Source organism: Triplophysa dalaica, chromosome 12 (assembly GCF_015846415.1).
Source record: "Triplophysa dalaica isolate WHDGS20190420 chromosome 12, ASM1584641v1, whole genome shotgun sequence".
In the NCBI taxonomy this organism is placed as follows: Eukaryota; Metazoa; Chordata; class Actinopteri; order Cypriniformes; family Nemacheilidae; genus Triplophysa; species Triplophysa dalaica.
This window is the reverse complement of record NC_079553.1, coordinates 15,540,263-15,563,869: the sequence shown is the minus strand read 5'-3', so window position 1 is coordinate 15,563,869 and position 23,607 is coordinate 15,540,263. Positions and strand designations below refer to the sequence as shown.

The 23,607-nt window shown below is 39.0% G+C and overlaps 1 protein-coding gene across 1 annotated transcript; it reads left to right on the top strand.

Moving 5' to 3' along the window:
* The first annotated feature begins 9,235 nt into the window (after positions 1–9,235).
* On the top strand, positions 9,236–10,807 carry clec3ba (C-type lectin domain family 3, member Ba). Its single transcript, XM_056763002.1, has 3 exons — positions 9,236–9,398; positions 9,541–9,645; positions 10,018–10,807. Exons 1-3 carry the CDS (start codon positions 9,302–9,304, stop codon positions 10,416–10,418), a joined length of 603 nt encoding a protein of 200 aa, XP_056618980.1. The 5' UTR covers positions 9,236–9,301; the 3' UTR covers positions 10,419–10,807.
* The last annotated feature ends 12,800 nt before the right edge of the window (positions 10,808–23,607 follow it).

Genomic DNA, 23,607 nt, shown 5'->3' with positions numbered 1-23,607 from the left:
GCACGTATATGTCCACCTATATGTTTACCTATATATATTAGTACAATTATTAAAATCCATAGCTGCTAGACAACATAAATAAAACCCAAAATGTTGACATTTACATTTTTTATTTACTTTCAAACAATCAAATAGTGCAAGAACAAAAATAAGACAAAAAATTATCTTGATGATCTTCTCAGCTCCGTGAGGTTCGAATTGATAGACGTGCCTATCTGCCCTCGGGTGGCTGCTGGCCGCTTCTTCAATGTAGCATCTAGAGAAGACAAAAATAATAAGACAGTATAATAAGAATATAGTGCTTCAACAGGAACCCAAAGTGCTTACAGTACAGCTGCAATTGGACACGTATTTGGGATAAAAGGCTGATCATAATAAAAAATGCGTCATGTAAACACGTCAATTGGAAGATTCCGATTGGATTCTGCTAAATCTGAAAGAAATTCTAATTGGAAACATCATCCCCCTTTTTTTTTGCGGCATCGTTCTTTCATATGCACATGTACGTCATGGGGACTACATTGTTAACAGTCACACGGTCTTCTTGGATACGAAAATTTTGCCAAAATTTGGTTTGCTTAAAACACAACTAAAGAACAACTTCTGCAGTTGTTGGCAGACTGGTAGTGTGCCTTGTTCGTTGCCTCCTCCTCCTTGTGGTTGTATTTAGAAGAACATCTCTTCTTCACGCAAACCTTCGGAGGGAGGGGGAGAAACAGAGGATAAAGAAAATGCAATTTAATGGCGACAGTTGCACAGATGGGATTGGATTGGATTCAATTTATTGTCATTACACATATAACAAGTACAGTGTAACGGGAGAGTGGATCGTCCCATGATGGAAGGTCGGGGTTTGAATCCCGGCTCCTGCAGGTGGAGACAAGGCACTTGGGCAAGTCACTTCACCCAATCCCTATGTGTGAATGGTTGGTGGTGGTCAGAGGGACCGTTGGCGCAGATGTTAGCAGCCTCATTTCTGTCAGTCTAACCCATGGGAAACTATGGCTACAATTGTATCTCTCCACCATCAGCATGGAGTGAATGAACCCCCTCCATTTCATGTGTGAAGCGCTTTGGGTGTGACTTGTGTGTCTTGTGAAAAGCGCTATACAAATAAGATTGCCTTATCCCCCATAAAAATCGTACTCATAATGAATGAAGTGTAACACCACACACACAGGATGCAGACTGGTAGTGTACCTTGTTCTTTGAAAGCATGTCATGACCCTCCTCCTGCTTCTCACCCTCCTGGTGCTTATATTTGGAAGCCCGTCCCTTTTTATTGTCAACCTTGAGAGACAGAGAGAGACAGACTGACTTTTAGCCCAACTCTTATTAACTTAAGTTACACCACCTTGCACATACATCTTGTCAACAAAGCACATGAAATCATCATAGATGACACAATAACAGACCTACACACATGCCTACACATTAAGAAACAAGAGAGAGAGGGGGAGATAACTTTAAGTAAAGCACCAATTGGTGCAGTCAGTAACCTTTTCTATGAAGCCTTCCCAGTCTGCCCCTGCTGCTCACTATACTTTGATTTTGGGATGTGGGGACGTTTTGTTTGCCCTTGTGTGTCCTCCTTCTCCATCTCGATTGCACACAATTTAATTTGGAGAGTTTTTTCAAATTCTGGTGCAATAAAATTGAAATGTTATCGTGAACTGCAAACGTTTGTCTAATCATGTTTAACGTTACCAAATCTAACATTAGTCCCAATTGGACTTCGCTAACAGTAGCAAATTAGGTAGCTAACATGAGCCAGAAAGCTAAGCTATTACTAGCCAGGTACCTAGCAAAATCCATTTTACACTTCTTTAAGTACGAGCAAAACCATTGAAGGTGGTATGTAACTACATAACGTCAGCTAAAGTTAGCGTGTAACATACTTGCCACGTCAAAAATTCTGGCTCGGTGCACCGGCCAGGGTTTGCGGCCTTTTCGCCATTCCACCTGCTTCTCGAAAATCTTTAAATGAAAAATGCAGGACACAGTCGCGGGCCAAAATAGTATAGGCCCCTCTATCCTCACCCTCAATCCATTAAAGTAAGACATAGCGGATCTCAAATGTTGACATCGCCATTTTTTCTCCCAGCCGGTATCTTTCGGCGTGAATGCAGCATGCCGATGACGTCATCAACTACACAGCATGCGGATGACGTCAAAAACTAAAAAACGTTGCATTTTGCATTGCAATTTGTGCATGTTACGGTGAATGTGTGGATGTGAGCTGTAATCTGGAAGTGACTTGAAATTGGAAAAAAGGCTTGATTGACAAAATAAAAAAACGACAAACCATTTTGTTATACATTTTCTTCCTTTCCACTTTCTTTATACAAGAAAGAATTGACCTTGTAAATGTTTCAGCAAAACGTGTAGACATCATAGCTTTCCATCTCCTCTCACTTATTTGCCATAGATAAATTCCATAACATGCCAATTACATGTGATACCAATTTCACGTGTTCGCACATACATACGTTTTTTGAATTTCTTTTTTGTTTGTTAGTTATTGCCTTGATTTTAAATATGAGCTAGGCATCCTGACAGTTGCCAAAGTGAGATATGAGCTACAAAATCACCAGATCCTGCCATGAGCTATATAGGAGACATATCTTGTATGTACATATAGGGCTTATAGGTAAAGAAGCAATACAGGAGACCTATATGGCCTGTATATGCACATATATGCACCTCAATTGTGCCTATATGTGGCATATATATGCATATATTCAGCATATATATGAGCATATATGTGCATATATACTGCATATAGGTTTCATATATGTGCATATATCCTCATATAGGTTCTTTCCATGTGGGTCGTCACGCAGTTCGTGCAAAATTGTGTCAACAGACCCCTGAATCCTCAGGGGATTGATCCTTAAACCACAATGGGCAAGCGCTTGAGCTATGATGTGTTTAAGATCTGGTTTAATCATACCACGTGACAGCTCATCAAAGTTAGTGTCAAAAATTAGGCATCAGGTTCAAACAGACAGCTGTGTCTAATTTGGCTAGGATGGTCGACTTCGCATCCGATACAGAGTTCTTTCAGTTTTTTGTTGATAAGATGTTCCAGAAGGACCAAGACAGTTGCCTTTATGATCTTGAATCCATCAGCACGAATACATCCATCTGTGGCGTCGATACCCGCAAAGGCTGCGGCTCCTGCTAATGCACCAGCGTTGCAATACGGGGTCGTGATGAAAGTCAGGTTGTGATACCCCAGATCCTTACAAAATTTATCCAACCAACTGTTGTCATAAACTGGCAAATCGTTGTCCATTGGTGTTGCATTGTCGTCAGGCGTTGATAGAGCTGTCCAGGGGTTGATGGCACAAGTGGTGGTTGACAGAGTTTCTTGAGAGATGTTAACCGTTTCTAGCGAGTGCAACAAACTGAAACCATATTAATGGGTGTAGCATGTGGGTGGGGTTAAGAGGCGGTCCTTGGAGTTGGTGACACACCTCTCGGGGGGAACAATTTAACTTTAACAGAAGTGTATCGTTCATAGTGATCACACCATTTAAACATTTTATCAATGCATGAGAAAATGTTGTCAAGCATATGGACATCTTTCCACTGAAACAAAAATATCAAGTCAAAGTGCATGTGATGCTCAGACTGTGTAATTGGATAGGCATATTCAATGAGCTTTGTCTTGTTGTTGCATCGAAAAATATAAACACAGTCATCCGGTGACTTTTTACTATGGTCCCCGACCACACGATACCTTGTTTCAGGAATAACACCATCCCACTCCGCGGTGTACAAAGGGTCGTCGCTGCAGTCGTTCAAATCTCTCCAAACATTATTAAAAAATATAAACCAGTCTTTGGGAGGAAAAATCACACAGGGGTCCTGTGATGTGAATGTGATGTCTCCAAGATCACCTGTATAGAGCTCGACGCAGCATAATTTATTGTCAAATAGATACCGTCCCACGCGATTGCCAGACATAGAAAAATCATGTTTTACTAAATCATAGTCTTCATGGAGAAAGTTTGTCAGACTAACTCTCTGTCTTTTCTTAGGTGCATACGTAAGCTTTTCATCAATTTCCACAGATCCTCTTGTCGGCGAAATACACAGTTTTAGGAGGACGTTTTATGAGCCTTTGGAGCAGCCATTGTACCAGTAGAGTGGGGACTTTAAAAATACAGCTTTTCTTAACATTGTTTAAATACCCTTGTATGATCAGGGGGGTGGTACGTGAAACAACTAGATCTGGAAAATATCAACAGCAGTGCTTCTTATTTTCTTTAACTTTTTATTGCCTTCATTCACAGGAGGTCAGAGACCAAGCATTCTCAAACCAATTCCTTATTTCTTCTGCAAAGAAGAGGGGGTGTGAGGCAGCGAGATCTGGACATTATACAATTTTTTTCCTGAACAACAACAAAGGGTTCATAAATGTACATAGGATGTACGGTCAAAGGTCATAATAATAAACCTGGCAGGGGGTAATAAATTGTGGGTAATTAATCACGTATTGACACACGGTGTATCATATTTTCTTCTCGTGTGTTTCTATGCACAGAGCCCAGGCTTCAAGAACACGACGAGCCCAAATGAACTTCACTCCTGCACCGGCAACCACACGGCGGAAGGCGAAATCCAGGACCGGAGCGATGACCTCTCCCCCACCGCCGCCACCGGTCTTCGAGATCCCTACCAGTAACCGCTTTGCCGCCCTATGCGAGACGAAATGCAACGCTGTGGTCATCGGAGACTCAATCGTCCGGAACGTACGCACTTCCTTCAATCAAGGTAAGGTGCGCACTCACTGTTTTCGTGTTGCCTAATTTTGATGTCTCTGTGCAGATAAATGGGATTCTGAAGGATGACGAAAGAGTTGGAGCCATAGTACTGCACCCGGGGGTGAATGATGTGTGAATGCGGCAGTCGGAGATCCTGAAGAGGGACTTCAGGAGCCTTGTCGATACTCTATGCAATGCATCGCCCACGGCCAGGATCATCGTATCAGGGCCGCTTCTTACTTACCGACGAGGGAACGAAAAGTTCAGTAGACTATTTACGTTAAATAATTGGTTAATATCATGGTGTATTGAACAGAAGCTGCTCTTTGTAAATAATTTTGATCTGTTTTGGGAGCGACCAAGGCTTTTCCGCCCCGACGGCCTCCACCCCAGCAGCATTGGAGCAGAAGATTCTGTCTGACAACATCTCAAAGACGCTAGGCACCATTTGACTAGTAAGTACAAACTTTAACCATAGTCTGTGTTCCTCTCACCCAAATGTTAAGAATGTTACTGTTAAGAATGTTACTGCTTCCAAATGCATAGTGACTGTGTCTGTCCCCCGAATAATACAACCAAATAATAATTTATGTAAAAGTATTTATATATTTACTGAGCAAAACCAACGCCTAAAGTTTGGGCTACTTAATATTAGATCACTAAATCCAAAGGCAGTTATTGTAAATGAAATGATCACAGACAACAGTTTTGATATACTATGCCCTATTGAAACCTGGCTTAAGCCAACTGATTATTTTGGTCTTAATGAGTCTACTCCACCAAGCTACGGTTATATGCACGAGCCACGTCCGGTTGGTCGACGTGGTGGTGTTGCAGCAATCTTTAGAGACTTTCTCACCGTAACTCAGAGAACAAATCATAGATTTTAAATCATTTGAAGTGCTTGCGTTGAACATAATTGTTCCAAACAAAAGTAAAAAACCATTGGTCTCTCTTACATTGGTTACTGTGTATAGACCCCCTGGGCCTTACACTAATTTTCTGATAGAGTTCGCAGACTTCTTATTGGACCTATTGGTTAACGTCGATAAAGTACTGATTTTAATATCCACTTAGATTGTGCTAACGATCCATTAGCAGTGGCGTTTAAAAAGCTACTACTCTCTTTTGGTGTAACACAATACATCAATAGAGCTACTCATCGACATAATCATACACTAGATTTGAGTATATCTCACGGAGCCAATCTAACCAATATCGATATTATACCTCAAAGCGACGATGTTTCCGATCACCATCTTATAACATGTACACTGCGCACTGCAGAAATCAGTGGTATATCTCCTTATCGACAGGGTAGAACAATCATCTCAACTACTAAAGACAGTTTCATAAGGAACCTGCCAGATCTGACCTCTTTAATAACCTTGCCAGCAAATATAGAATCGCTCGACGACATGACCAGCAACATGGGCACTATTTTCTCTAATACATTAGAAGCAGTCGCACCTATGAAGTCAAAAAAGATTAATGAAAAGATCATAGCACCATGGTACAATAGCACCACTCACTCCCTAAATAGAGAAAACCGTAAACTGGAGCACAAATGGAAACAAACCCAATTAGAGGTCTTTAAAATTGCATCGAAAGAGAATGCAAATTGCTACAAAAAGGCACTAAAAGCAGAAAAAGCCGAGCATCTCCGTAACCTCATAGAAAATAACAAAAACAATCCAAGGTTTTTATATAGTACAATTGCTAAACTAACAAACAAACAGACTCCACCTGGCCTGGGTATTCCGCCGCACCTTGGTAGCAATGAATTCATGAATTTTTTGGCAGAGAAAACCAAACGTCCAAGTGTGTCTGAAGAATTAGTTTCGACCATCATCCAAAAAGAAAAGCTACAGTGTTTTCTCCTGTAAGTCAGGAAGATTTAATTAAATTTATTGAAACATTCAAACCGACGACATGCTTATTAGACCCCATTACGACTACCTTATTAAAAGAGCTACTACCTGTTGCAATTGAGCCAATTTGTAACATTATTAACTCGTCAATTAATCTAGGCCGTGTCCCATGACTCTTTAAACTGGCTCTAATTAAGCCTTTTATCAAAAAAACAAACTGAGACCACCAACGAACTTGGAAGCTATAGACCGATTTCAAATCTCCCGTATTTGTATAAACTACTAAATGTATTAAAAGTAGTGTCCACTCAGTTGTGTACTTTCCTACAAAATAATGACAAACACGAAAAGTTTCAGTCTGGCTTCAGACCGCATCATAGCACTGAAACTGCGCTCGTTAGAATTACAAATGACCTTCTTATTGCATCAGATAAAGGTAACATCTCACTCTTAGTCCTGCTTGACCTTAGTGCTGCTTTCGATGCTGTAGACCATAAAATACTATTAGATCGTTTACACAATTATACCGGTATTCAGGAACAGGCACTACAATGCTTCAGATCTTACTTAACAGACAGATATCAAAACGTCCATTTAAATGGGAAATCGTCAAATCTCGCGCAAGTAAATTATGGTTTACCTCAGGGATCGGTTTTAAGACCTTTGCTTTTCTCCATATACATGCTGCCCCTCGGCAACATTATTAGAAAACATGGAATTAGCTTCCACTGTTATGCAGATGATACTCAGCTATATATCTCATTAAGACCAGATGATTCCTTCAACCTATCCAAACTGGCAGAGTGCATCGAGGACATAAAACATTGGATGACTAGTAATTTCCTCCTTCTAAACTCTAGCAATACAGAAATATTACTTATAGCACCAAAATCAAGTAAACAGAATATCTCCGATTACAGCCTACAAATTGAACGCTGCTCTGTTACTCCAAGAAATACAGGTAAAGACCTAGGCGTTATATTAGACGGCAACCTGTCATTTAAAAATCACATCTCAAATATCACAAAAACAGCCTTCTTCCAAATTACGAAATATTTTATGTGTTGCTGACGCAGAAAAGCTTATTCATGCATTTGTGACCTCAAGACTTGACTATTGTAATGCTCTACTTAGTGGTTGTCCTGAATCATCAATAAACAAACTACAGTTAGTTCAGAATGCAGCTGCCAGAGATCTTACTAGGTCAAGAAAATATGATCACATAACCCCAGTTTTATCATCGCTTCACTGGCGACCAATTAAGTATCGTATTGATTTTAAAATTATTTTAATTACTTACGAAGTTTTAAATGGTTTAGCCCCTACTTACTTAACTGAGCTTTTATCACATAACAACCCTTCACGCTCTCTACGATCTCAAAACTCAGGGCGTTTAATGACACCTAGGATAAAAAAATCCACTAAAGGGGGTCGTTAAGGGATGTTAAGCGTCCAGTCCCAAAACGTTCAGTTGTCAAAGCTGGGGGTAAAACCACAGGAAGCAGAGTGTTTGTGAAAAAAATCAATTGGTTTCTTAAGCACCATTAACAGCGTCAGGGATCTGCGCACAGTTTGATGGCATTCGCCATCGATCGCTTTTATTTTGAAATCCAAAAAGCCGCTTTTAACGTAATCTGAGTTTTATCGCAGACGGAGATTTTATTTAACCAATAATAAAATTGTGGTCATAACAAGTGAACCAAACAGAAGGACATAAAGCATATAAATACACCCACAAATTAACTTAAAGTGATAGTTCACCCCAAAATTTTAATTCTGTGTGACTTTCTTCTGCAGAACACAAAAGAAGATATTTTGAAAAATGTTGTTAAGTGGAAGCCATTCACTTGCATTGGTTTTGTGTCCAAACAATAGACGTGAATGGGGTCCAGTGCTGTTCAGTTAACAACTTTCTTCAGAATATCTTCTTTTCTGTTCTGCGGAAGAAAGAATGTCTTAAAGGTTTGAAATGACAAGAGGTTGACAGAATAAATTTGTTTGTGTGAACTATCACTTTAATACACAACAAGTGTGCTCTAATCAGAACCAATGAGCTACCATGACTACTAGTGATAAAACAGAGAAAAAAGCACAATTTATAAAAATATTAATTTAACAGGAAACACACAGAACAAAAATTAAAGACATAGAAAAATGAACCAATTTATATTTAACGTAACTAATTTACCCCCCCCCCCAAAAAAAATCCAAGCCCTGATATTGGAATACATTTTTGTAAAAATGCTAATAAATCTATAAGAAATGTTTTTCCCCCATGTTTTTAAAAAAAATTCTAAACTCGCCAAACATCTGTGAGAGAACACCAGACAGAATACACCACACCCAGTTCAAAATGGGTGTTAAATATATAGAGTGATGTAATAAATTTGATGTTAGCCGATTATTTATTATTATAATTGCATATTTGCATGCATTTGTAAGAAGAAAATAAGTGCAGTTTTGCAAAAATGTATATCCAACGGTCCCTTAAAGAAAAAAGGCGTGCACATCTGCTTAAGCGTTAAATTAAAATCATCTGTTCAGTTTCATGTCAACATGCTGTTATGTAGCCATGATGGGAAGGTTCACTTCGGTACTGGGACAGATGCTGTTTGTGTTTCAAAGTTGTTGCTTCTATCGAGCATTGAAGTGAGAAATATGGGTTTTAAATGTGTGAAACTGCTTTTTTGTATTGTTTGTGTGGTGCAGTCTGCTGTGGAGGAGAGCTCTACAAAAAAGAAAAATGGGAAAAAAGGTAACAAATAAATTTGATATCGATAAACAACAGATTTGCAGATTATGCATGTTTATTATGGCTTTCAGTGTATTTGTGCACTGTGTAGTAGAGAAAATGATTGAAATTAATTGATGCATGATGTAATTTGTGTTGGTTGAAGCCTCAAATTCGGCAAACAATGCTGCTATCGAGGAGCTGAAGAAACAGATTGATGAGATTTTACAGGATCTGAACCTGATAAAGGAACATCAAGCTTTGCAAACAGGTATTTAATAAAACTATAACTTATTGCATGCATGTTAAAAACATTTGTAAGCTGCCTTTCTTTCATTTTCTAGTCTAACGCTTTCTTATAAAAAGCTGAAAATATATTTGTGTTTACAAAATTTAATTGTAACATATACAGTTTTTATATATTTGTCTACATAGATAATTTTAAGTGTATATATGTTCCTCAAAAATCCCACATAAGTACCGCAGACTGTCTTTGCGAGATATGTGGAATTCAATGATGTCTGTTATGCATTAGTCACAGGTTATAATCTTGAAGATTAATGTAAATTCTGAGCAAAGTGCTGTTTAGTGTTAATCTGCTTGACTTTTGTTTCAATTTACTTCTTCACCCTTTCCTTCTCAGTTTGCCTGAAAGGTACCAAGATCCCAGGCAAATGTTTTCTAGCTGACCCAATAAAGAAGAACTTTCACACAGCAAATGATGACTGCATTGCAAAAGGTGGAACACTTAGCAGCCCTCTCTCTGGTGATGAGAATGACCAGTTGTACGCGTACGTTCGCCAGACCATCGGTCCAGAAGAGCAGATCTGGTTGGCTATCAATGACATTTTAAAGGAGGGGGAATGGATGGACCAAACAAGCTCCACCATACGCTTCAAGAACTGGGAATCAGAAATCACCCATCAGCCTGATGGTGGCCGCAGTCAGAACTGTGCAATTCTTTCCAGCAATGCAAATGGCAAGTGGTTTGATGAGTCCTGTCGTGCTGAAAAGGCATCTGTCTGCCAGTTTAACATAGTCTGAGCAACTTGTGGAGCAACAGGCTTCAGAAAGATATTTTGTCACCACTAAGAAATGTTTTATCAGTATTTGTGCATTGAACATAAATAACATGTAATCCTTTTTGCTGCATTTATATACTGTATATAACTCACATATATCATAAGGTGAACACCAAAGGATCATGGATGTTTGTTATGGAAGTTGTCGTTGATCAGTAATCAATAATCAGTCATTTAAACATTTCTTTAAAAAAAAGGCATGATTCACACAAGTGTTGGTCATTAATGAAGACTTGGCCTGAAAACCATGCAAGTACATATTCACATTCAGTGCATCTAAAGTACTCTTAATTATTTGGTTCTGCATTTTTTCTGTAATTATGACCCCCAATAAAAGTTTTTTATACCTTTCCTGGCAAATAAATCTCCAAACTGATTATGGTGCAGTTAACTAATAGATATGGTGGGGATTTATCCAGATTTGATGGATGGATGAGATAAAAGCTGCCATTCATTTTTTATTAAATGAAAAGCATTTTTTCAAATTTCATTTTAGAATTGTATTTGTATTTAACTTTTACGTGGTGGCAAATCAGCTTTACGGAAATCACACATTTAATTAAACACATTAAATAGTGTATGAATAAAAAATGAAATACATGATATATCAACACATGGTATCATTGCAGATGTTTTATGAAATGTACATTAGAGATACTACTTTGTATTAATTGTATATAGTGTCAAATTTTTCATCCATGCCAAGAGTCAACGATTAAAGGGACAGTCTGCACAAAAAAATTATAATTCTTGTATCATGTATAAATATCATGTAAATCAGATGTTTATTTATCATTATTAAACAAACCTACTACACTTGAAAAGCTGGCACACCTGTTTAGCTTTGAATGTATGTCTTTAGGGTTCTCCCACTGAAAAAAATAAGACTTGTTCCTGTATCCGTGAGTCATGTGCTGGAGCTATATGTTTTTTTCAAAATGACACAACCGATGACTAAATCTTTGGCTTTTGTAAAGGTTCATTTGTATGAGCTGTTCATTTTCAAACACACAAGTTACATAACATTGTTTTTGAATTTCGCAAAATGCTGACAAAATTGTCATATGATGAGATGTGTACAGAACAATTCTTTACAGTATGAACAAAAATACTTTTTTTTAGACTAGTTATGGCTAGTTGTCCTATTTGGAAGTTGTTAGAAGCGCTATGTAGTTGTTATAATCACAAAATAATCCTAGATGCCTGTATATATAATATATAGTGTCAATATTATCTTTATTTACAAATGCACATGAATATGGTTTGAATGGCTACAAAACGTATTATGTCACTGTTTTATGTTACTGTCATCAAAAAGGAATGTCTAGAGATATTATCAGGATCCTACACTAGGTTTTAGTATGTCACCACGAGAGGGCACTACCGGGTCCTCTCTTGATCTGCCACTGAGAATGTAATCAGAGCGATTACCAGCACCTGGAATCTATTTAGTCTTGCCTACTTTAGAGGCCTATAAAACACAATTAGTAGTCGAAAATCATCCACAGGAAAATTTTACCCTGTGGCGGTTCATGTTAAAAAAAAAAGAATGTTGCAAGATTTTTTGTTACTTTAAACATCTAGCAAGTTGTTAAGTTATAAGAAGTTCCTCTTCTAATAGCTGGATAAAGGTAGGGTGATTTCACCACTGCCTTATAGAAAATTGTAGGATCACACGAAAGTAAAGGAGCGGTGTTGATTTAATATTCACAAATACATGTGTACTTTTATACAAGACTACTACAGAAATCAACAGGGTTAAAAAACTACAATTCAACTCAAGCAGGTACATAAACTGATAAATCCAATAGTCCAAAGGAACTTGTAACAAAAATGGGTATTATGAGTGATGATTTGAATGGTTGACAGTGGCTGAGTGGGCAACAAACTGCAAATCGCCAGAGTATGCTGCTAATCTATGGAAGCATATGTGGTGCAATATTCAAAATGGCAATGCAATATTCAAAATGGCAATGCAATATTCAAAATGGCAATGCAGTATTCAAAATGGCAATGCAATATATGTTGTGCAATATTCAAAATGGCAATGCAATATTCAAAATGGCAATGCAATATTCAAAATGGCAATGCAATATTCAAAATGGCAATGCAGTATTCAAAATGGCAATGCAATATATGTTGTGCAATATTCAAAATGGCAATGCAATATTCAAAATGGCAATGCAATATTCAAAATGGCAATGCAGTATTCAAAATGGCAATGCAATATTCAAAATGGCAATGCAATATTCAAAATGGCAATGTATTTCTGGTCCGTGTACTTTTGCGTCCATTCGTTTTTCTTTTTTTAACAACTATATAAAAAACAAAAAATGTGCTTTTCTTTATATTTGTTTTCAAGTTAATGGAGAGATTAACCACAAACAAAGTACATTTTCTTATTTAAAATTATTTTATAAATGAAAATCAAATTATTGGTATACAACTATTTTTTCAGTTTTACAAAAATGCAATTTTTTAAATAATTATTGTCTAACTTCTGGATATTTAATGTAATGTATATGCAATTTGTGTTAGTTGCACTACGGATAGCTCGGGATCATGGCTTCAAAAATCTAAATCTTCTAACAGTCCTCGCCGAACAACCTCGTCCAACACCAATTTGAGACAGGTGCTCAGCAACGTCCTTGTGTGTGTGATGTTTTAAAATCATGTCTGTACGGTTCCAGAGACATGGTGCTTCGCATTCAATGGTGCGGGAAAAAATATTTCCGGGTCACTAATTTGGCCTCAGAAAACTAGTACAATTCGCTTTTATTCGATATTAATTTGTGTATTTTATAAATGTAAAGTAAGGTGCAAAAAGTCATAAACAAAAATCTGAAAATAAGTCAATATACATTTTTTTCGTAGAATGTTCTGAATACAGTTCTAATTCAAAATTTTGAATGTAACTTTTTTTGCTTAAAATACAACAACCGTTTATATTTTATTTTTATCGTCATGGTTAAAAAAAGAAAAACGAATGGACGCAAAAGTACACGGACCCATTTTGAATATTGCATTGCCATTTTGAATATTGCATTGCCATTTTGAATACTGCATTGCCATTTTGAATATTGCATTGCCATTTTGAATATTGCATTGCCATTTTGAATATTGCATTGCCATTTTGAATACTGCATTGCCATTTTGAATATTGCATTGCCATTTTGAATACTGCATTGTCATTTTGAATATTGCATTGCCATTTTGAATATTGCATTGCCATTTTGAATATTGCACAACATATATTGCATTGCCATTTTGAATACTGCATTGCCATTTTGAATATTGCATTGCCATTTTGAATATTGCACCACATATGCTTCCATACTAATCTCAATAAACAAGTTATGACATGCATTTCTCAAACGCTTACAGGGCAAATATAATCCACATGAACACTGGTCCAAAAGCACTTCTTAGTTCTATTTTCTTATTTTTTTTACATATATATTAAGCCTTAATGAATTAACCTTTATTTACTTTACCGTAGCTTTCAATGTTCAGTTGGTTGTATTTTGTTAGTTTGTCAGGCTACATCCACATTATCTTCCACTAGTCAATGCAATGCAACTTTAAATAATCAGCTTGAAAATTGAGATGTTGTGTTCTTCTGAATTGTGATGTATATCTAAATTTAACAGATTCTGAATTAGGAATTGTGGGTTGTGAGGCTTGATTTTGATTTTTGGCAATTAATTAGAAGTTACAAGCCGACCACTGGACTGTAAATATTTTTCCCCCCTTAGGCCATGATATATAACAGAAGAGATGTCATTCGGAAAAAAATATATTATAATAAACATTGCAATATTACATGAAAATATAAGATTAATCACTTTACACAAAAACAAATTTGGAAGACGGCTCAACGTAGTTAAACATAGAACACATAAACAGATCAAACAGCAACGTGTTTTGTTATCAACACTATATAAGAAAAACAATGCCTCACTAAGTTATGAATACATTATTTTTAGATTTGTATGAAGGTTTTTGTAGCCAGTATCTTTTCTGTCAAAGTGACACGCAGAATATACTCCCTGTAAACACACCTTAGAACATCCTTGGCCTTCTGAAACAGCAAATATTTCCCATGGCCAATCTGTGACAAAGAGGGTTTACAAAACATGTGATCACTTAAATTTAGGCGCATTATTAAGACCTTTGTGTGCTACAAGACCGTTCTACTTTCTTGATCTGTTTATGGGATATTACACCTAGCAGTGCAGCATCCATTGTTGCTTACTCCAGCATGTGTGTATTAGCAGTAGAAATACTTCTGCTCTGCAACAGCAACAGTGTTTGCGAGAGCAAATATCTTGAATCTCATGTCCTGACCACTAAACTGCTTACATTTGTTTAGTTGTCATGACTGATATATATTGTTTACACTGCAGTAATAATACAATTTAATCTTCACTATCACACATTAAATCCGTATTAAAGATCTTTAGACTTCCCAAACCTCTGAAGGGGCAGTCGTTATAGTTGGGTACAGAGCCAATGAATATGAGAGATACGACACTCACATAGACCTCCAGGGGAAGAATGGAATGCGTAAGTTAATTGCGTCATGGAAAGGGTGACCTGTCCTGCTTTATGTTGTACTGCCCAGATTTTTTACCCCTTTTCCCACAGGTCTTATATTGAGGAAATGTCCCGCATTTTCATCAGTATGTTGGTTTTTAGTTGTCACACATAAAACGCGTCCTTTGCCCAAAATGCAAAGGCGCTTGTTTGCGCCATCGTTTATTTAAGCAGTGTGTCAAAACCAGCTACCTGGTGTACACCAGTGTCCAATAACCTCACACAAATGCAACTATTTAAAGCCTGACTTTTATCCAATGTATGAGAAGGCAGTGAATTCAGTCATCAAGAGAGTTGCGAGCCTGCTACGTCTGTCAGTAGAATGGGCGGCGATCCTCCCATGTCAACTTGCAGAATATAAAAGTCACTAAAACATTGTAAACTGTGTGGCTTTGAAACAGTGTTTACCCTATGGGTTGTGGTTTGCGCATTAAAATGATTAGCAAATCACAAAATGCACTATTTTAAAAACATATTTTTTTGTCTATGCCTTTAGTTTTCAGTACAACATTTAGTTTTTAAGTCTACATCATGATAACTGCGCCTCTGGTATTTGCTCAAAATTTAAAGAGACATCGAACCTTAAATTGAGTTCACCATCATAATTGTTTTATGTTATATAACATTTTATCAAAGCCTCAATTATGTAATAGTTAGAATTGACTAAACAACAAATCATTTTTATGAGTATTATTTTCCCATTATTATATTACAGCTTCGTGCTACTTTTCAATGGTGTCCCACATTGTCCCACAAAAATGATTGCCTGTCCCACATTTTGTTTGTTGGTTGGAGGTCACACTAGTCTTGTAGCATCCGATAGTTTCAAACACTGCACTAAAGCCCATTAGTTTCAGCCAAATGCATTTGGTGAAATAAATGCATTTTTTAGGGCTGTCAAATGATTAATCCCGATTAATCGCATCCAGAATAAAAGTTTGTGTATATAAAAATGTAGTCAATGTAGTATTCTGTGTACACAATGTGCTATTATATTTAGCAAAATATACAAAATTGATGTGAAAATACGGGCAATTTCCAACAGTAAAATACTGTCATTTTAAGAGACAGTTTTATTCTGGAGATTAACAGACCAAGGCCCATAGATTAATCCCTTCTACATCCTGGCTTGAGTTCGGTTTGCCATAAAAATGACGTAATTCGGTTAAGATTTGGGTCGATTTGGTTAGCCACAAATTTAAAAGTAACAAAAACTGCCAATAATAATATATTATAATATGATACTATTATTACTATCAAGAAAACCCTTAGAAGACATATTAAAACCAATTTATATCAAATGAGAAATACAACAACTAATTTTAAGAAGACAAATATTTATATGATAGTAAATACAATTTTATATAATTAAAAACGATTTTATATATTTTTTTATATTATTTGTATTGGTGTTTTTTGTGACTGAATGGTATAGTTTGAGCATTGAGAGACGACTCCTACTCCTGCTTTTTAATCACTTATCGGGTATTGGCAGTGCTTCATGAAATCGAGCAAGCCTGATATCTTTGCAGATACGATGCTGTAGTTTGCCATGGAAGTTGGAAGTTGTTGTCGATTTGCGAATACAGCATTAAATGTGCCCTATGAAAAGAACTTAATTTCCCAGAATGCTTCCTCTCAGTAGAAGAACTGGAAGTCTGTAATTCAAATTCTACCGCGGAAGCATCTTTGTTTTGATCTGCAATACAGTTTGGAAAGTTAGCAACCCTGTCATCGCTAGGAATCTCAGGCTCTGCCCTCCGCTGGTTCAAATCCTACCTCTCCGACAGATCCTTCAGGATGTCACGGAGGGGCTCGCTGTCCACTGCTCATCACATGATCACTGGGGTCCCTCAGGGGTCGGTGCTTGGACCGCTGCTTTTTTCCATCTACACGGCATCCTTGGGACCCATCATACAGGCACATGGCTTCTCGTATCACTGTTATGCCGACGACACCCAGATCTACATCTCGTTTCACCCAGACGATACCACTGTAGCAGCTCGCATTACAGCCTGCCTCGAGGACATCTCAGCTTGGATGAAAGGGCATCACCTCCAGCTGAACCCTGCCAAGACAGAACTACTCGTGGTTCCGGCACACTCTACGGTCCAACACGATCTCAACATCCATCTTGGCAATACCACAATCACCCATTCCAAAACAGCCAGGAACCTCTGAGTCATATTTGACAAACAGCTGTCCTTCAATGATCACATTGCAAAGACAACACGGTCATGCCTTATTCAACATTAGAAAGTTCAGACCCTATCTCACTGAGCATGCGGCACAACTCCTTGTCCAGGCCCTGGTAATCTCAAGGTTGGACTACTGCAATGCTCTCCTTGCTGGTCTTCCTGCAAAGGCTATCAAACCACTTCAGCTGGTTCAGAACGCAGCAGCACGCCTCGTCTTCCAACAGCCACAAAAGGGCTCACGTGACTCCCCTTTTCATCTCTCTTCACTGGCTATCGGTTGCAGCCCGTATCAGATTCAAGTCACTAATGCTTGCCTACAGGACTATCACTGGATCTGCGCCGGCTTACTTCCACACTCTCCTGCACTCCTACATCCCATCAAGATCCCTGCGTTCAGCAAACCAGCGGCGTCCTGTATTGCCTTCCCATAAGGGCAGTAGATCGCTCTCCCGCTCATTCTCATTCACAACTCCTTCCTGGTGGAACATTCTTCCTAACTCTGTCCGTTCAACCACATCTCTCACAACATTTAAAAAACTACTTAAAACCCATCTCTTCTGTGAATACTTGACAGACAAAAAAAAACTATCCCTTTATCTCAACAGGTAGTGGTCTAGCTTTTGTTGAAACCAGTAACTTTGTATTGGCACTTCATGTATTATGGCTCCTGTATGACATATCGCTTATTACTCAAACTCTTCCGATAAAAGCGTCTGCTTAATGTAAATGTATAAGGATGGTGTAAATGGATGGTGGTCTGTGTGGAGATGGTGGTCTAGTGGGTTAAACCACTGAACTGGTAAATCAAAGGTTGCTGGTTCGATCCCAGCGGCCACCACCAGTGTGTCCTTGAGCAAGACACTTTACTCCATGTTGCTCCAGGGGTATTGTCCCTGTAATAAGTGCACTGTAAGTCGCTTTGGATAAAAGCGTCTGCCAAATGACTAAATGTAAATGTCAAAATGTATAAGAACTCAGTCGATTAAAATTTGCCTTTATTGTACCTTTGTTTTACAAGAAAGTTTATCTATGCATGAGTTTTGCTTGTAGAAAACATTGTCAGCTTTGTTGGCACTAAGTAAGTGGACGTTGTGCTTGCAGTTTTGGTAAAAAGTGATGTTTGTTTAATACATTTCATTTAAAAGCTATGTGTATGTGTTTTGATTTTTTAAATTATGTCTTTGACATAGTAAAATGAAAAAAAAAGAACACGACAGCAGCGCATCTTGTGGAACAGCAGACCATCTCCAGTCAGAGACAGACTCCCTGAGGCCACCAAAATGGAAAACAAATTTAGACTGTATTTCATTTCATTCTTTCACTTTTTTTTCAAACAGGTCATTGTACTTATGTACAATTTCAGCTGAATCTGTAACAATTTGAAAATGATATGTTTTTAATTGGTCTTGTGTGTATTGTAATTTGCCTAATATCAGTATTGCATACAAAAGCATGTTGTAGACAGTCGTCTGGTGAATGAAGTTGGCAAAAAAAAAACGGCCCAAAACTGTAAACTGGAGAGGTGTAAATGGGAAAACAGGATTCCCAATTTTGTTGTGATTGGTAAGCGCTTACATTAAGCAGCCTGGAACTCTTAAATGTACCAAAAAAACTCATGTATTAAATGTAAAACTCTTAGTTAACTCTTAGTAATTCATGGTGAATTGTAGTGTGAAATGTCTCTAATTATTATGCATTTTATTTAATTATATTTTTAACTCTGTATTTGTATGCTTTCTTTCTAGAGGCAGTAAGAAATCCTTCCCATGCACAGATCACGGAGCTGGAGTTCAAAAAAGTTACTTAAGTTGGATTCCAATTAACTGTTTTCATCTTTTACAGGGTTGTTCGTAACCTATTTGTCTAAACATATTTGCACATTTGTAAACATACTTTTTGTCTTTATTTAGTGTTGTTTGTTTATTCACTTTGTTTATTGGTTTCTGTTATTATAAGCTTTATGCACTAAATCTTTTACATTTTAATTTAATCCTTAATATATGAATTTAGTGTTTAGTTTATTGTTGCTGTGTTTTTTGTATTGTGTTACTATTTGAAGTATTTCTTGCTTTTAGTTTATTATTTGACATTATTTGTTGCATAGTTTCCATTGTATTTTTAACTCAACTCAACATAACTTTATTTATATAGCGCTTTTTACAATTTTCATTGTTACAAAGCAGCTGTACATGAGACACATTGAATACAAGTATGAATTCTAAAGCAGCCACCCCGGCCAGGCAGACTCCCATCGAGAAAAAAAAAACTCAGGGGAACCCATGCCCAACCAGGGGATTCCAGTTCCCCTCTGGCAAAAGCTGCTGCCTCTGCACAAGCTCAGCAGTGCTTGCACAACAAGGCTTAATAAAAATATAAAAATTAAGGATTTAAGATTATCATTAACAATCTAATAGCATTTGAAATGTTGTAGGAAAAACAAAGTTGTCGCGTCCTTTATCCAGCTCTATCCTCTTAGCTCTTGTCAGGTCACCGCTTCCCATTCTCAGCTCTGCCATCAGGTCTGGGCATGAACTGCATCCTGCGGTAACCTTGGAACAAAGAGACAAGACTGGCTGAGAGTAGAGTACTGTTCTGCACTCTTTGATGCAACAAGTACATCATTTGTTGTTGGATGTGTTCCTGGTTCCGGTTGATCTAAATAATGCAGCCTAAATCCTCTGAGGATTAATATTATGGAGGTGTAGTGTATGCAAGATTAAAAAGAATGAGTCTTTAGTCTAGTTTTAAACTGACAGAGTGTGTCTGCTTCCCGGACCGTGCAGGGAAGAATATTCCAAAGTTTAGGCGCTAGATAAGAAAAGGATCTACCACCTGCACTTGTTTTTGAAATTCTAGGTATTACCAACTGACAGGACGCCTGAGAACGTAATGTACGTGGAGATCTGTAATACAACAGAAGTTCATTCAAATACTGCGGCGCTAGACCATGTAGGGCTTTATAGGTAATAAGCAAGATCTTAAAGTTAATGCGATGCTTTATAGGTAACCAGTGCAAGGTTGACAGAACCGGGGTTATATGCTCATACTTTTTTGTACGTGTAAGAACTCGAGCTGCCTCGTTTTGAACCAGTTGCAGTTTTTGTAATAGGCCCGCCGGGCAACCACCTAGAAGTGCATTACAGTAATCTAGTCTTGATGTCATGAATGCATGAATTAATTTCTCTGCATCTGACAGTGACAGCATATGACGTAATTTGGATATATTCTTAAAATGGAAAAATGCAATTTTACAGGTGTTGGCGACATGGCTTTTAAATGACAGAGTACTGTCGAATACAACGCCAGGATTCTTAGCTGATGACGAGGATTTTATGGGGCATCCGTCAATCGTTAAGCAGTATTCTTGGTTGTTACGCATAGCAGTTTTCGGTCCAGTAAGTAACACTTCTGTTTTGTTCGAGTTTAGTAGTAAAAAATTGTTTCTATTATTCAATATATTTTTATGTTTCTGTGGTACTTTGTGACTTTTTTGTTACTTTTTTCTGTCGTCTAAATGTTAGTGTGATTGTTTTTTGGTAACTCTTTTCACATTGTATTTATTTTTGCGATTTTATTGTCAGCATCAATTAAACACAATACTTGGATTTGCTTGGTTTCTGTGTTTTTTTCCAATTATTCAATATATTATTATATATTGGACCAGTTGTGATGTTCCTATGGCCCATTTCTGGGAAGAAAAAAAAAGGTATTTATTTGCTATCTGGGTAGTAGAGTAATATAAATTAACATTAGCCATTAGCCATTACTATAAAATTACAGTACAGCAATAAAACAGAAAACTGTACAATTACGGTAAATTGCTCCGGTTACTTAACTGTGGAATTCCAGCACAATTGTTAAATGAAAAGCGGCTGTAAACCTGTTAAATTACAGTAAATGGCTGGAACCACTGCTGCCAGTACTTAACTGTGAAATTACAGTACACCCGTAAAACAAATAACTGTTCTTAAACTGTTCAATTGCAGTTAAATAGCTGCCAGTACTTTACTGTGAAATTACAGTACAGACGTAACACATAAAACTGTACTTGAACTGTACAATTGCGGTAAATAGCTTTTGTTGTAACTCTCATATTCAATGGCTCTGGTTGGTTAAAAGTATGACCTTTGTGTCACCGGGTGGCTTGATTGCTGGCCATAACAAGCGGCAGCTGAAGTGAATTAAGCTGCGCTTCATTGAAGCACGCGCTCAGGACAAGGGTGTATAAAAGAGTGGTGTTCTGGGCAAGCAAGGGGGTGGTGTATCTGGGCTGGTGTGTGTCTTGACGGCGGCGTAACCGGAGAGAGCTGAAGGTTGGATGTCTGATCGGTGTTCTAGTGGGAAGAGATTACACAGCAGAGGGGAAGGTCGCTGATGTGTTCACGTCAAACTTCTGCAGTCGCCATCCTTGGAGTCATTCACCCTACAGCAAGAGGAGAAACAGGTCGACTAATCACTGTGGAGATGAAGTGAGTTGCAGTGTCTGAGAGAGTGAAATACACACGCGTGAGGATTTCTAAGAGTGATTTATGCACGAGTGTGGTGAGGTCTAACGACTGTGTTTCTTCAGAAACTGAGATGAATGACAATTGACGTCTGCATATGAAGATCCTTTTGAATTGATCTGTCTAAAGCTGTGTTCAGGTTTTCCTTTGTGCCCGGAGTGGCGACGGACTCCAGCTGAGCTTGAACACCGTCATTGCCTGTCCCTCGGGGAAGAGGTGAAGCTGTTGTCCTTCCGCCGACTGGTCTACGAACTCACACACCAGCCGAGCCCGAACACCGTCGTTGTCTGTCCCTCGGGGAAGAGGAGAAGTTGCTGTCCTCCCCTGGATTGTTCTGTGAACTTACACACCAGCCGAGCCCGAACACCGTCGTTGTCTGTCCCTCGGGGAAGAGGAGAAGTTGCTGTCATCCCCTGGACTGTTCTGTGACTTACACACCAGCTGAGTCTGAGCATTGTCGGCTGCCTGTCTCACGAACACATCCGAGGAGACGAAGGAAGCCACTGTCTCACCCACGAACATTTGCATCACTGCTTTTATTGTTTTAAGTTAATAAAATACTTACCCTTTTAAATCCACTTCTTGTTGTCCGCCTCTTGGTGTCCTCTGGTGTCTGCTCCTCCGGAGTGTGGTTATTGGCCCTCGGCCCTAACATCGGTGACATCACTTTTGGCGTAGTCGGCAGGGTTACCACTCGGAGTTGAGCGGCCGGAGGACCCAGGATGGCGGACGAGGACTTGCCAGCCGTCCGGCAGCCGATGGCATCTATGTTCATGGGAGTTCCGTGGGCTCAAAAGTATGGTGGATCTGGCTCTGAGTTGAGTTTTTCGGACTGGAGGGCGCAAGTGGAGTACTTGGCCGGACTGCAAGGGCTCAGTGAAGCCCAGAAGATACAGTTTGTCTTGAATTCACTTGAGGGGGAGGCGAAGAGAGAAGTCCGAGCAGCACCTGAAGCCGTCCGAGCCACCACACGGGCCATATTCGAATTTCTGTCTGGGCAATACGGTGATTCGACTCCGGTGGCAGTGTTACGAACGCAGTTTTTCAATTGTAAGCAGGTACCTGGGCAGACACTGCGAGCATTCGCTCTGCGACTACGGGAACTGTTCTCCAGGCTGAAGAATCGAGAACATCATGGACTGGGAGAGGAAGAGACACTGTTAAGAGACCAGTTCCTGTTGGGGTTACGAGAAGGTCCAATACGGCAGAGTCTGAGGTTACAGCTTCGAAGGGACGCCACCCTGACATTCGAAGATGTACGTAAGGAGGCCCTAGCCTTGGAACAAGATCACCATCAGACTGTAGAAACACCGGTGTGTATGGCTGCAAGTGGAATGAGTGCCCCAACACAGCCCGAACCGACCGACTGGAAGCGGACCCTACGTGCGGAGTTAATGAAAGACGTCCGAGAAGAAATGGCCGAACTCTCAAAATCCATTCTTGGAGAACTCCGCCGTGGACGGCCAGAGCCCCTGCCCCTACCTCGAGAACGTTCGTATTCTGACGGAGGGAGAGATCCGGGAAGACGCACCAGCCGTCCGTTCAGTTCCAGGTTCCAGTGGGATGAGCAGGGGCGCCCGATCTGCAACACCTGCGGAGAGCCCGGACACTACAGCCGCCAATGCGGTTCCCGACGTAGCTCGCAAGGGGGTTTTTAGAACGACCGGCCACTGTGGGTCAAGTGGTCGGGACCCCCCGGATAGACCCTTGTGTGGACTCAGCTCCACGAGACGGCCTAGTGGGACGCTGTCCCCTCCTGGAGATTAAGATCAATGGCGTTACTGTTCGGTGCCTGGTAGACACAGGGTCCCAGGTCACTATGTTGTCTGAGAGTTTGTCCAAAGATCTGTTT

What these genes read in the sequence shown, in the direction of transcription:
- clec3ba (XM_056763002.1), top strand. Translation starts at nt 9,302, where the DNA reads ATGGGTTTTAAATGTGTGAAACTGCTTTTTTGTATTGTTTGTGTGGTG. An exon ending in AAAGAAAAATGGGAAAAAAG is followed by an intron (nt 9,399 to 9,540) that starts GTAACAAATAAA and finishes TGTTGGTTGAAG; the next exon opens with CCTCAAATTCGGCAAACAAT. An exon ending in ACATCAAGCTTTGCAAACAG is followed by an intron (nt 9,646 to 10,017) that starts GTATTTAATAAA and finishes TTTCCTTCTCAG; the next exon opens with TTTGCCTGAAAGGTACCAAG.